Below are 14,202 nucleotides of genomic sequence, written 5' to 3'. Positions count from 1 at the left end.
CATAACAGTATAGCAGGCCCAAAAAAGTGTTTAATGCATCGCAGAAGTGGGATAAAAAGAAGACCTGAGTACATTTTTTTTTTTTTTTCCCTCCTGCTTTTCCTTTGCTGCAGTCTGTTTAGCTTCTTTCATCCCCTTGAACTCTGGGTGGTTTTGAGCTCAGCTGCAGACATGGATGTTCAGACTCTGACTTCTAGTGTGGATCATCTTACTGCACGGGTGCAAAGTATTCAGGATTTTGTTATTCATAGCCCTATGTCAGAACCTAAGATACCCATTCCTGAGTTGTTTTCTGGAGATAGATCTAGGTTTCAGAATTTTAAGAATAATTGTAAGTTATTTCTGTCTCTGAGACCTCGTTCCTCTGGTGATTCTGCTCAGCAAGTAAAAATTGTTATCTCCTTGTTGCGTGGCGACCCTCAGGATTGGGCTTTCTCTCTGGCGCCAGGAGATCCTGCATTGCTTAATGTAGATGCATTTTTTCTGGCTCTTGGAGTGCTTTATGAGGAGCCTAATCTTGAGAATCAGGCAGAAAAAGCGTTGCTGGCTATCTCTCAAGGTCTGGATGAAGCAGAGGTGTATTGTCAAAAATTTCGGAAATGGTCGGTGCTTACTCAATGGAATGAGTGTGCCCTGGCTGCAAATTTCAGAGAAGGTCTTTCTGAGGCCGTTAAGAATGTTATGGTGGGGTTTCCCACCTTTACAAGTCTGAGTGATTCTATGGCTATAGCCATTCAGGTTGATCGGCGTTTGCGGGAGCGCAAACCTACGCACCATCTGGCGGTGTTTTCTGAACAGAGACCTGAGTCTATGCAATGTGACCGAACTCTGACCAGAATTGAGCGACAAAGTCATAGACGTCAAAATGGGTTGTGCTTTTACTGTGGTGATTCTACTCATGTTATCTCAGCATGCTCTAAACGTTTAAAAAAAAAAGCTAAACCTGTCACCATTGGTACTGTACAGCCTAAATTCATTTTGTCTGTTACTTTGATTTGTTCTTTGTCATCCTACCCGGTTATGGCTTTTGTGGATTCAGGTGCTGCCCTGAATCTGATGGATTTGTCGTTTGCCAGGCGCTGTGGTTTTGTCCTGGAGCCTTTGGAATTTCCTATTCCTCTGAGGGGAATTGATGCTACGCCATTGGCTGAGAATAAGCCTCAGTATTGGATGCAAATAACCATGTGCATGACTCCTGTACATCAGGAGGTGATTCGCTTTCTTGTTCTGCATAATTTGCATGATGTTGTCGTTTTGGGTCTGCCATGGCTGCAGGCTCATAATCCGGTTTTGGATTGGATAGCTATGTCTGTGTCAAGTTGGGGTTGCCAGGGGATTCATGGCGATGCTCCGTTGGTGTCTATTGCTTCTTCCACTCCTTCTGAGGTCCCTGAGTTATTGTCTGACTACCAGGATGTATTTGATGAGCCCAGGTCCAGTGCCCTGCCCCCTCATAGGGATTGTGACTGTGCTATAAATCTAATTCCTGGTAGTAAATTCCCTAAGGGACGACTTTTTAATTTGTCTATACCAGAGCATGCTGCGATGCGGAGTTATATAAAGGAGTCTTTGGAGAAGGGACATATTCGCCCATCCTCTTCCCCTCTTGGTGCAGGATTCTTTTTTGTGGCCAAGAAGGACGGTTCTTTGAGACCTTGTATTGATTATCGTCTTCTGAATAAAATCACAGTCAAATTTCAGTATCCTTTGCCACTATTGTCTGATTTGTTTGCTCGGATTAAGGGGGCCAGTTGGTTCACCAAGATAGATCTCCGTGGTGCGTATAACCTTGTGCGCATTAAGCAGGGAGATGAATGGAAAACAGCATTTAATACGCCCGAAGGCCATTTTGAGTACTTAGTGATGCCTTTTGGACTCTCTAATTCTCCTTCTGTGTTTCAGTCCTTCATGCATGACATCTTCCGAGAATATCTGGATAAATTTATGATTGTTTATCTGGATGACATTTTGGTCTTTTCTGATGATTGGGAGTCCCATGTGAAGCAGGTCAGGATGGTGTTTCAGGTCCTGCGTGCTAATGCTTTATTTGTGAAGGGCTCAAAATGTCTCTTCGGAGTACAGAAGGTCTCCTTTTTGGGTTTTATTTTTTCTCCTTCTACTGTGGAGATGGACCCAGTCAAGGTCCAGGCTATTCATGACTGGACTCAGCCTACGTCTGTTAAGAGTCTTCAGAAGTTCTTGGGTTTTGCTAATTTTTACCGTCTTTTCATCGCTAATTTTTCTAGCATGGTTAAACCTTTGACGGATTTGACCAAGAAGGGTTCTGATGTGACTAATTGGTCTCCTGCGGCCGTGGAGGCCTTTCGGGAACCGAAGCACCGGTTTTCTTCAGCTCCAGTCTTATGTCAACCAGATGTCTCTCTCCCCTTCCAGGTCGAGGTTGATGCTTCTGAGATTGGAGCAGGGGCTGTTTTGTCGCAGAGAAGCTCTGATGGCTGTGTGATGAAGCCATGTGCTTTCTTTTCAAGAAAGTTTTCGCCTGCCGAGCGGAATTATGATGTTGGTAATCGGGAGTTGTTGGCTATGAAGTGGGCATTTGAGCAGTGGCGACATTGGCTCGAAGGAGCTAAACATCGTGTGGTGGTCTTGACTGATCACAAAAATCTGATTTACCTCGAATCTGCCAAGCGCCTGAATCGTAGACAGGCTCGTTGGTCGCTGTTTTTCTCCCGTTTCAACTTTGTGGTCTCATACCTGCCTGGTTCGAAGAACGTGAAGGCTGATGCACTTTCTAGGAGTTTTGTGCCTGACTCTCCGGGAGTTTCTGAGCCGGCTGGTATTCTCAGAGAGGGAGTGATTTTGTCTGCCATTTCCCCAGATTTGCGACGAGTGCTGCAGAAATTTCAGGCGGATAGACCTGACCGTTGTCCACCAGAGAGACTGTTTGTCCCGGATAGATGGACCAGCAGTTATTTCCGAGGTTCATTCTTCGGTGTTGGCGGGTCATCCTGGGATTTTTGGTACCAGAGATTTGGTGGCTAGGTCCTTCTGGTGGCCTTCCTTGTCGCGGGATGTGCGTTCCTTTGTGCAGTCTTGTGGGATTTGTGCTCGGGCTAAGCCTTGCTGTTCTCGTGCCAGCGGTTTGCTTTTGCCTTTGCCTGTCCCGAAAAGGCCTTGGACGCACATTTCCATGGATTTTATTTTGGATCTTCCAGTATCTCAGAAAATGTCTGTCATCTGGGTAGTGTGTGATCGTTTTTCCAAGATGGTCCATTTGGTGCCCTTGCCTAAGTTGCCTTCCTCCTCCGATTTGGTTCCTCTATTTTTTCAGAATGTGGTTCGCTTGCACGGCATTCCTGAAAATATTGTGTCTGATAGAGGATCCCAGTTTGTGTCCAGGTTTTGGCGGACTTTTTGTGCTAAGATGGGCATTGATTTATCTTTTTCGTCGGCCTTCCATCCTCAGACTAATGGCCAAACCGAGCGAACTAATCAGACGTTGGAAACTTATTTGAGATGTTTTGTTTCTGCTGATCAGGATGATTGGGTGACTTTTTTGCCATTGGCCGAGTTTGCCCTTAATAATCAGGCTAGTTCTGCTACTTTGGTTTCGCCTTTTTTCTGCAATTCTGGTTTCCATCCTCGTTTTTCCTCGGGTCAGGTTGAGTCTTCTGACTGTCCTGGGGTGGATTCTGTGGTGGATAGGTTGCAGCAGATTTGGAACCATGTGGTGGACAATTTGAGGTTGTCACAGGAGAAGGCTCAGCGCTTTGCCAACCGCCGCCGCGGTGTGGGTCCCCGACTTCGTGTTGGGGATTTGGTGTGGCTGTCTTCTCGGTATGTTCCTATGAAGGTCTCCTCTCCTTAATTCAAGCCTCGCTTCATCGGTCCTTATAAGATCTTGGAAATCCTTAACCCGGTGTCTTTTCGTTTGGATCTCCCAGCATCGTTTGCCATTCATAATGTGTTCCATAGGTCTTTGTTGCGGAGGTATGTGGTACCTGTGGTTCCTTCTGTTGAGCCTCCTGCTCCGGTGCTGGTCGAGGGAGAATTGGAGTACGTGGTGGAGAAGATTTTGGATTCTCGTATCTCTAGACGGAGGCTTCAGTATTTGGTGAAGTGGAAGGGCTATGGTCAGGAGGATAATTCCTGGGTTGGCGCCTCTGATGTTCATGCGGCCGATTTGGTTCGTGCCTTCCACGCGGCTCATCCTGATCGCCCTGGGGGTCTTGATGAGGGTTCGGTGACCCCTCCTCAAGGGGGGGGTACTGTTGTGAACTCTATTTTTAGGCTCCCTCTAGTGGTCACAAGCGGTACTGTGTAGTGTTGTCTTTCTGCAGGTTGGCTGCATCAGCTGGTTCGTTATCCTTGGTTGGTTTCCTATTTAACTCACCTGGATACTCAGTTCCTTGCCTGCTATCAATGTATTCAGTGCTCTTCAGATTCCTTGTGATTACCTTGCTCCCAGCCTCTCCAAGACAAACTAAGTTTTTTGTCCGTTCCTTTTTTGATTATCAGCATTCATCATGTTTCTTGTCCAGCTTGCTAAGATGTGATCTCCTCGCTTGCTGGTTGCTCTAGGGGACTGAGTTTCTCCCCCCACACCGTTAGTTGGTGCGGGGGTTCTTGAAATCTCAGTGTGGATATTTTGTAAGGGTTTTTTACTGACCGCACAGACCCCTTTACTATTTTCTGCTATCTAGTATTAGTGGGCCTCATTTGCTGAATCTGTTTTCACCCCTGTGTATGTGCCTTCCTCTTACCTCACCGTTATTATTTGTTGGGGGCTTCTATATCTTTGGGGATTATTTCTCTGGAGGCAAGAGAGGTCTTTCTTTCTCTCTAGGGGTAGTTAGTTCCTCAGGCTGGCTCGAGACGTCTAGGATTTTTAGGCACGTTCACCGGCTACTTCTAGTGTGTTTGGATAGGTTTAGATTTGCGGTCAGTCCAGTTTGCCACCTCCCTAGAGCTTGTCCTATGTTTGTTACTTAGCTGGAGTAATTCGTGATCCTCAACCACTAAGGATCATAACAGGTTACACTGCGTCCACTAATTCCTTCCTTTTTTTTTGTTTGTTTGTTTTTTTTACAATTTTTATTGTTTTTTCATTCTGTAGAGGGTGAAAGAAAAAAGAGATACGCCAAAGATATGCTGAAATCGCTGAATCATTTGGACGAACGTATCATAACACCACGTCTAGAGAAACTCACCGCAAGCTGTCGATGGTCTAAGAGATATAAGGTAGTCCACGAAGGAGAACATTGCGTAGTCATCACTTTATGCATAGAATCTTTAACCCCTTCATGACCCAGCCTATTTTGGCCTTAATGACCTTGCCGTTTTTTGCAATTCTGACCAGTGTCCCTTTATGAGGTAATAACTCAGGAACGCTTCAACGGATCCTAGCGATTCTGAGATTGTTTTTTCGTGACATATTGGGCTTCATGTTAGTGGTAAATTTAGGTCGATAATTTCTGAGTTTATTTGTGAAAAAAACGGAAATTTGGCGAAAATTTTGAAAATTTCGCAATTTTCACATTTTGAATTTTTATTCTGTTAAACCAGAGAGTTATGTGACACAAAATAGTTAATAAATAACATTTCCCACATGTCTACTTTACATCAGCACAATTTTGGAAACAAATTTTTTTTTTTGCTAGGAAGTTATAAGGGTTAAAATTTGACCAGTGATTTCTCATTTTTACAACAAAATTTACAAAACCATTTTTTTTAGGGACCACCTCACATTTGAAGTCATTTTGAGGGTTCTATATGGCTGAAAATACCCAAAAGTGACACCATTCTAAAAACTGCACCCCTCAAGGTGCTCAAAACCACATTCAAGAAGTTTATTAACCCTTCAGGTGTTTCACAGCAGCAGAAGCAACATGGAAGTAAAAAATGAACATTTAACTTTTTAGTCACAAAAATGATATTTTAGCAACAATTTTTTTATTTTCCCAAGGGTAAAAGGAGAAACTGGACCACGGACGTTGTTGTCCAATTTGTCCTGAGTACGCTGATACCTCATATGTGGGGGTAAACCACTGTTTGGGCGCACGGCAGGGCTCGGAAGGGAAGGAGCGCCATTTGACTTTTTCAATGAAAAATTGGCTCCAATCTTTAGCGGACACCATGTCGCGTTTGGAGAGCCCCCGTGTGCCTAAACATTGGAGCTCCCCCACAAGTGACCCCATTTTGGAAACTAGACCCCCCAAGGAACTTATCTAGAAGCATAGTGAGCACTTTAAACCCCCAGGTGCTTCACAAATTGATCCGTAAAAATGAAAAAGTACTTTTTTTTCCCCAAAAAATTATTTTAGCCTCAATTTTTTCATTTTCACATGGGCAACAGGATAAAATGGATCCTAAATTTTGTTGGGCAATTTCTCCTGAGTACACCGATACCTCACATGTGGGGGTAAACCACTGTTTGGGCACATGGTAAGGCTCGGAAGGGAAGGAGCGCCATTTGACTTTTTGAATGAAAAATTAACTCCATCGTTAGCGGACACCATGTCGCTTTTGGAATACCCCTGTGTGCCCAAACATTGGAGCTCCTCCACAAGTGACCCCATTTTGGAAACTAGACCCCCCAAGGAACTTATCTAGAGGCATAGTGAGCACTTTAAACCCCCAGGTGCTTCACAAATTGATCCGCAAAAATGGAAAAGTACTTTTTTTTCACACAAAATTTCTTTTAGCCTCAATTCTTTCATTTTCACATGGGCAACAGGATAAAATGGATCCTAAAATTTGTTGGGCAATTTCTCCTGAGTACGCCGATACCTCATATGTGGGGGTAAACCACTGTTTGGGTGCACGGCAAGGCTCGGAAGGGGAGGCGTGCCATTTGACTTTTTGAATGGAAAATTAGCTCCAATCGTTAGCGGACACCATGTCGCGTTTGGAGAGCCCCTGTGTGCCTAAACATTGGAGATCCCCCACAAGTGACCCCATTTTGGAAACTAGACCCCCCAAGGAACTTATCTAGATGCATAGTGAGCACTTATAACCCCCAGGTGCTTCACAGAAGTTTATAACGCAGAGCCGTGAAAATAAAAAATAATTTTTCTTTCCTCAAAAATGATTTTTAGCCCAGAATTTTTTATTTTCCCAAGTGTAATAGGAGAAATTGGACCCCAAATGTTGTTGTCCAGTTTGTCCTGAGTACGATGATACCCCATATGTGGGGGTAAACCACTGTTTGGGCGCACGGCAGGGCTCGGAAGGGAAGGCACGCCATTTGGTTTTTTGAATGGAAAATTAGCTCCAATCATTAGCGGACACCATGTCGCGTTTGGAGAGCCCCTGTGTGCCTAAACATTGGAGCTCCCGCACAAGTGACCCCATTCTGGAAACTAGACCTCGCAAGGAACTAACCTAGATGTGTGGTGAGCACTTTGAACCCCCAAGTGCTTCACAGAAGTTTATAACGCAGAGCCATGAAAATAAAAAATAATTTTTCTTTTCTCAAAAATGATTTTTTAGCCCACAATTTTTTATTTTCCCAAGGGTAACAGGAGAAATTGGACCCCAAAAGTTGTTGTCCAGTTTCTCCTGAGTACGCTGATACCCCATATGTGGGGGTAAACCACTGTTTTGGCACACATCGGGGTTCGGAAGGGAAGTAGTGACGTTTTGAAATGCAGACTTTGATGGAATGCTCTGCGGGCGTCAGGTTGCTTTTGCAGAGCCCCTGATGTGCCTAAACAGTAGAAACACCCCACAAGTGACCCCATTTTGGAAACTAGACCCCCGAAGGAACTTATCTAGATGTGTGGTGAGCACTTTCAACCCCCAAGTGCTTCACAGAAGTTTATAACGCAGAGCCGTGAAAATAAAAAATAATTGTTCTTTCCTCAAAAATTATGTTTTAGCAAGTAATTTTTTATTTTTGCAAGGGTAACAGGAGAAATTGGACCCCAACAGTTGTTGCCCAGTTTGTCCTGAGTACGCTGGTACCCCAAAGGTGGGGGTAAACCACTGTTTGGGCGCACGTCGGGGCTTGGAAGGGAGGGAGCACCATTTGACTTTTTGAACGCAAGATTGGCTGGAATCAATGGTGGCGCCATGTTGCGTTTGGAGACCCCTGATGTGCCTAAACAGTGGAAACCCCTCAATTCTAACTTCAACACTAACCCCAACACACCCCTAATCCTAATCCCAACTGTAGCCATAACCCTAATCACAACCCTAACCCCAACACACCCCTAACCGCAACACACCCGTAACCCCAATTCCAACCCTAATCCTAACCCTAATCCCAACCCTAACCCTAATCCCAACCCTAACCACAACTGTAACCCCAACGCACCCCTAACCCTATCCGTAACCCTAACCACAAGCCTAATCTTAACCCTATTTCCAACCCTAGCCCTAATTCCAACCCTAACTCTAATTCCAACCCTAACCCTAAGGCTATGTGCCCACGTTGCGGATTCGTGTGAGATTTTTCCGCACGATTTTTGAAAAATCTGCAGGTAAAAGGCACTGCGTTTTACCCGCGGATTTACAGCAGATTTCCAGTGTTTTTTTGTGCGGATTTCACCTGCAGATTCCTATTGAGGAACAGGTGTAAAACGCTGCGGAATCCGCACAAAGAATTGACATGCTGCGGAAAATACAACGCAGCGTTTCTGCACGGTTTTTTTCGCACCATGGGCACAGCGGATTTGGTTTTCCATAGGTGTACATGGTACTGTAAACCTGATGGAAAACTGCTACGAATTCGCAGCGGCCAATCCGCTGCGGATCCGCGGCCAATCCGCTGCAGATCCGCGGCCAATCCGCTGCGGATCCGCGGCCAATCCGCTGCGGATCCGCAGCCAAATCCGCACTGTGTGCACATGCCATAACCCTAACCCTACCCGTAACCCTAACCCTAACCCTACCCCTAGTTCTAACCCTAGTTCTAACCCTAACCCTAGTGGAAAAAGAAAAAAAAAATGTTCTTTATTTTATTATTGTCCCTACCTATGGGGGTGATAAAGGGGGGGGGGTTTATTTATTATTTTTTTTATTTTGATCGCTGTGATAGAACCTACCACAGCGATCAAAATGTACTTTGTAATGAATCTACCGGCCGGCAGATTCGGCGGGCGCACTGAGCATGCGCCCGCCATTTTGGAAGATGGCGGCGCCCATGGAGGAGGCGGACGGGCACCGGGAGCCTCGGTAAGTATAAGGGGGGGGGAGATCGGGGCACTGGTGGGGCGTCGGAGCACGGGGGGGTGACATAGGAGCACGGGGGGAGCGGACAGGAGGACGGGGGAGCGGAGCACAGGACGGAGGGGACTACGGGACAGATCAGTGGCTTGGGGGGGCGGGTCACTTCAGTATTTCCAGCCATGGCCGATGATATTGCAGCATCGGCCATGGCTGGATTGTAATATTTCACCAGTTTTTTAGGTGAAATATTACAAATCGCTCTGATTGGCAGTTTCACTTTCAACAGCCAATCAGAGCGATCGTAGCCACGGGGGGGTGAAGCCACCCCCTCTGGGCTGAAGTACCACTCCCCCTGTCCCTGCAGAACGGGTGAAATCGGAGTTAACCCTTTCACCCGCTCTGCAGCGACGCGATCATTCCATGACGCCACATAGGCGTCATGGGTCGGATTGGCACGGGTTTTCATGACGCCTACGTGGCGTCATGGGTCGGGAAGGGGTTAATGGGAAGTTATCAGAAAATGACCTATTTTTGCCTTACATGTATTTTTAACAGTCTTTAAAAAAAATAGTAATCTTGTCATTTTCACATTGGCCACTGGGCTTTTTTTTAGACTGCTACTTCCTTTTTCTTTTTTTTTTTTCTGGAACAGTTTTCAGCAGGCTCATTATCATCAGAGACAGGTCACAATGACCGATAACTCTATACACTTCTGATACACATTATCCACCAATCACAAATTTCGATGTGACAGCTGACTCCTTCACAGTGTCCTTTGCGCACACTCAATAGAAGCTTGAATAGAAAAGATAGGGTCCGAATCTGCTCATTGATTCTAGTATATATTTGGATTTCCTGAAACAGAAAGTTAGAATCTATAAAAAAAAAATAAATACTGTTACCGGTGTGAGAATTGCAAAATCGCTAATAAATATTGTGATATGAAAAAAAGAACAACATTGCCCACATTTAAAAAAAATTTGATTTAATCAATAGGTCATTTTCTGATGATAGTTTCCCTTTAAGCAATTTCCCAGGATTAGGAAGCCCTCATAGAGATCACTGAAAAGAAAGGAACATGATGTGAGTGCTTTATGACAGATGCAAAGAATGGGCATTAATGGTAGTGACTTAAAAAAGTATTCAGACCCGTGAACTTTCCCGTTTTTTTTTTTTTTTTTTACAAACTTTATTGGCAGATTTATATTTTTAAAATATTTAGAAAACCTTTTATCATTTGCCTTACGCTTGAGAAATACTTTGTGTTGGTATATCACATAAAATACAATTACGTTTGTGCTATCACTGAGGTTATTATTGGTCGTCTGAGGAAGGTTCTGCCGCGCTGAATGCACTTGGGCAAATCATCAAGATGCGCTGCTGGCAGCTCCTTTGTAATCACTGACCAATGATGTCCCAGATGTGCTCAATGGGTGACCAGTCCAGACGCAGTGCCACTCAGGCTGCTCACAGACAGTAGGCTCCCTCATGCAGGCTTCTTCATGGCATTGCCCACGTGGTCTCCAGACCTATATCTGGCGATCTTTTGCTTGTCCAAGACAAAAGCAGGACTCGTTGCTGAAGATGGTAGATTTTCATTCCAGCTTCCTCTGCTCCATGATAGCCTTTGAGACCGGTAGTGAGGTTAGTGGACACCAGTACCTGGACATCTGTCTCGTAGCCAAATGTTCTGATGGTACTGACATCTTAATCTTGGTACGTAACGTCTAATTTCACCTTCAGTACAGAATGGATCACTAGGCGCCATTCTTCCAATCCGACAAGTACAAACCATTGGAGATCAGCATGATTTTTAGTTTTTACAAAATGAAAAGTTAGGTTTTTTTTTTTTTTTAGCTCCATCTCCTCTTTTGTCTTTGGTGGAGCAGGCAGTGTTGGCGGGAGAGTAGAGCTGCTGATTGGCCGGAGCAGCTCTATCCTGAGCGGGAGCGGAGAACGGAGACCGGCAGGAGACGTTCTGGAGAAAAGTGGAAGGAGCTGAGCGGTGCTGGTCTGTGCTGTAATTAGCGGCACTCTAACTACCTCCATTAATAACCAGAGCACAGCTCAGAGGACAGTTTCAGTGTAGTGATAGCAATAAATAGGTTGTTGTGTCTCCTCACAATCTTTTCTGCACTTGTCCTCCTCCTCTATTGCTCAATACTCTGTGTCATCAGAAGCTCCTGTTTTCTGTGTGTCAAAGGGTTAAAGGGGTATTCCCATCTCCAACATCCTACCCCAATATGTAGTAGGTGTAATAATAATAATATTAGCAAATCCCTCCAATTAGAAATGTAGTAAAGTTTTTCTCATTTGCTATGTCTCCTTCCTCATGTGCAGGACCTTGGGTATCCATGGTTACGACCACTGTTATAGTGACAGCTAGTTGTTAGTGGTTGTAACCATGAATACCTAAGGTCCTGCAATGCCTGCACATGAGGAAAGGGACATAGTGAATCAGAAAAACTATACTACATTTCTAATTGGAGGCATTTGCTAATTTTATTATTGTTACACCTCCTACTTATTGTGATAGAATCTTGGAGATGGGAATACCCTTTTAACCCCTTAATGACAGTGCCAAATTTATGAAATCTGACCAGAAAAGGGACCTATCCAGGTTTGAAGTGACTTTCAGGGTCCTATATATTGGAAAACCCTCCAAAGTGATACCATTTTAAAATCCGCACCCCCTGACATAATGAAAACTGCTGTCGGTAGTTTATTAACCCTTCAGGTGATTTTCAGGAATTAATGTAAGGTGGCATGACAGAAACGGAAAAGTGTATTTTTACAACCTAAATGTCGCTAACTTCTGAACAGACTGCTATTTGGATGTGAATTGCCATGGCAAACATTAGGACCACACAATCATGATCTCAGGGTGCCGTTTATTTTTTTTAAATCAGTGAGTACATTGTGAGACCCATCATACTGTATAGAGGACTATGGAGAGTCCATTATACTATATGAAGGGCTATGGGGAGTGCATTTTATTATATAGAGGGCTATGAGGAGTTTGCTTTTCAACCATGCTTCCACGGAATTAAAAAATAGAAATAAAACTCTTGAAATAGGCCTGGACAGAATTGATGGTATCCCTGAAAATAATGCAGGAGGAAAATTGTTGACAAATCAAAGAGATGGATAATACGAATGTTAACAAAAGAGCCCAGAAAAACATCTAAACAGATTAAAGGTGTACTTTAAGCTCAAGGAACTTCAGTGTCATATTGCATCATCCGTCGTTGTCTGAGCCAAAGTGGACTTCATGGAAGATGGCCAAGGACACCATTGTTGAAAAAAAAATAATAAAAAGAGCCAGACTGGAATTTGCCAAACTTCATGTTGACAAGCCACAAATCTTCTGGGAGAATGTCCGATGGACAGATGAGACATAAATGGAAATTTTTGGCAAGGCACATCAGCTCTATGTTCACAGATGGAAAAATGAAGCATATCAAGAAAACACTGTCCCTACCGTGAAACATGGAGGAGGGTCTGTTATGTTCTGGGGCTGCTTTGCTGTATTTGGCACAGGGTTTCTAGAATCAGTGCAGGGTACAATGAAATCTCTAGACTATCAAGAGAAATGAGATGCCCAGTGTCAGAAAGTTTGGTCTCAGTCGCAGGTCATGGGTCTTGCAACAGGATAATGCCCAAAACACACAGCTAAAAACATCCAAGAATGGCTAAGAGGAAAACAATGGACAATTCTGAAGTGGCCTTCTATGAGCCCTGACCTAAATCCTATCCTATCCTTTGGATAGAGATGAAACATGGCGTCTGGAAAAGGCAACCTTCAAACACGAGACAACTGGAGCAGTTTGCTCTTAAGGAGTAGCCCAAAATACCTGTAGAGAGGAGCAGAAGTCTCATTGACAGTTACAGGAATTGTTTGATTGCAGTGATTGCCTCAAAAGGTTGTGCGACAAAATATTAAGTTAACGGTACCATCATTTCTGTCCAGGCCTATATCATGAGTTTTAATTTTTTTTAAATTCTGTGGAAGCATGGTTGAAAAGCAATGTCTGACTTTCATTTGTTCTTTTTCATAGATTTTTAATTTATTATTACTTTTGGCAGATTCAAGTTATTTCTGTGACCATTGTGGGTTTTTCTGTCATTAAACGAGGGGCACCAACAATTTTGACCAGGTGTGTATGTAGGAATATGGGGTGCATTCTAGTATATGGAGGGCTTTGGGGTGCACTATACTTTATGGAGGACTATAGGAAGTGTATTGTACTATATGGAGGACTATTGGATGCATTATACTATATGGAGGACTATGGGGTGCATTATACTATATGGAGGGCTATGTGGAGGCCACTATAATAATAATAATAATTTTATTTATATAGCGAAACATATTCCGTAGCACTTTACATTTTAGAGGGGTCTTGTACAGACAATAGACATTACAGCATAACAATAAACCCATAGATCAACAGATACCTAGAGGAATGAGGGCCCTGCTCGCAAGCTTACAATCTATGAGGAAATAGTGGAGACACAAAAGGTGGATGATAACATTTGCTTTCGTTGTTCAAACCAGCCATAATGTAGGAAATCGGGTGTTCATGTAATGCTGCATGAACCGGTTATCAGCCAGAATACGTAACAGTACAGACACAGAGGGCTATTAAATGCATAAAGCGTATGAGAACATGATACGAGGAACCTGATTATGGTAAAAATTTTGAATGGGCAACACAGGGATAGTTAGGTTAATGTGTGAAGGCGGTAGGCCAGTCTGAAGAAATGCATTTTTAGTGCACGCTTAAAACTGTGGGTTAATCGAATTAACCTGGGTAGTGCATTCCAAAAAATTGGCGCAGGAGGGAGGGAGGAGATGTAGCGTGGTGCTGAGCCATGGAGTGCTTTGTGGGTGAGGGTAATAAGTTTATACTGAATTCTGTAGTGGATGGGTAACCAGTGCAATGACTGGCACAAGGTAGAGGCATCGGTGTAACGGTGAGGAATATGATCCTGGCTGCAGCATTCAAGTCAGATTGGAGAGGGGATAGTTTGGTAAGAGGGAGGCCGATTAGTAGAGAATTACAATAG

The 14,202-nt window shown here is 44.0% G+C and overlaps 1 protein-coding gene across 2 annotated transcripts in view; it reads left to right on the top strand.

Moving 5' to 3' along the window:
* Positions 1–14,202, top strand: part of CCDC82 (coiled-coil domain containing 82) — a 45,165-nt gene that overhangs the window by 16,296 nt on the left and 14,667 nt on the right. For both annotated transcript variants that reach the window (XM_077298465.1, XM_077298466.1), the window contains exon 5: positions 5,078–5,202. In XM_077298465.1, coding sequence (XP_077154580.1) covers positions 5,078–5,202 — 125 coding nt within the window. The remainder of the gene's footprint in view (positions 1–5,077; positions 5,203–14,202) is intronic.

The sequence above is a fragment of the Ranitomeya variabilis genome, chromosome 3, assembly GCF_051348905.1.
Source record: "Ranitomeya variabilis isolate aRanVar5 chromosome 3, aRanVar5.hap1, whole genome shotgun sequence".
In the NCBI taxonomy this organism is placed as follows: Eukaryota; Metazoa; Chordata; class Amphibia; order Anura; family Dendrobatidae; genus Ranitomeya; species Ranitomeya variabilis.
The sequence above is the reverse complement of the archived record's forward strand: the minus strand, read 5'-3'. Positions and strand labels throughout refer to the sequence as shown.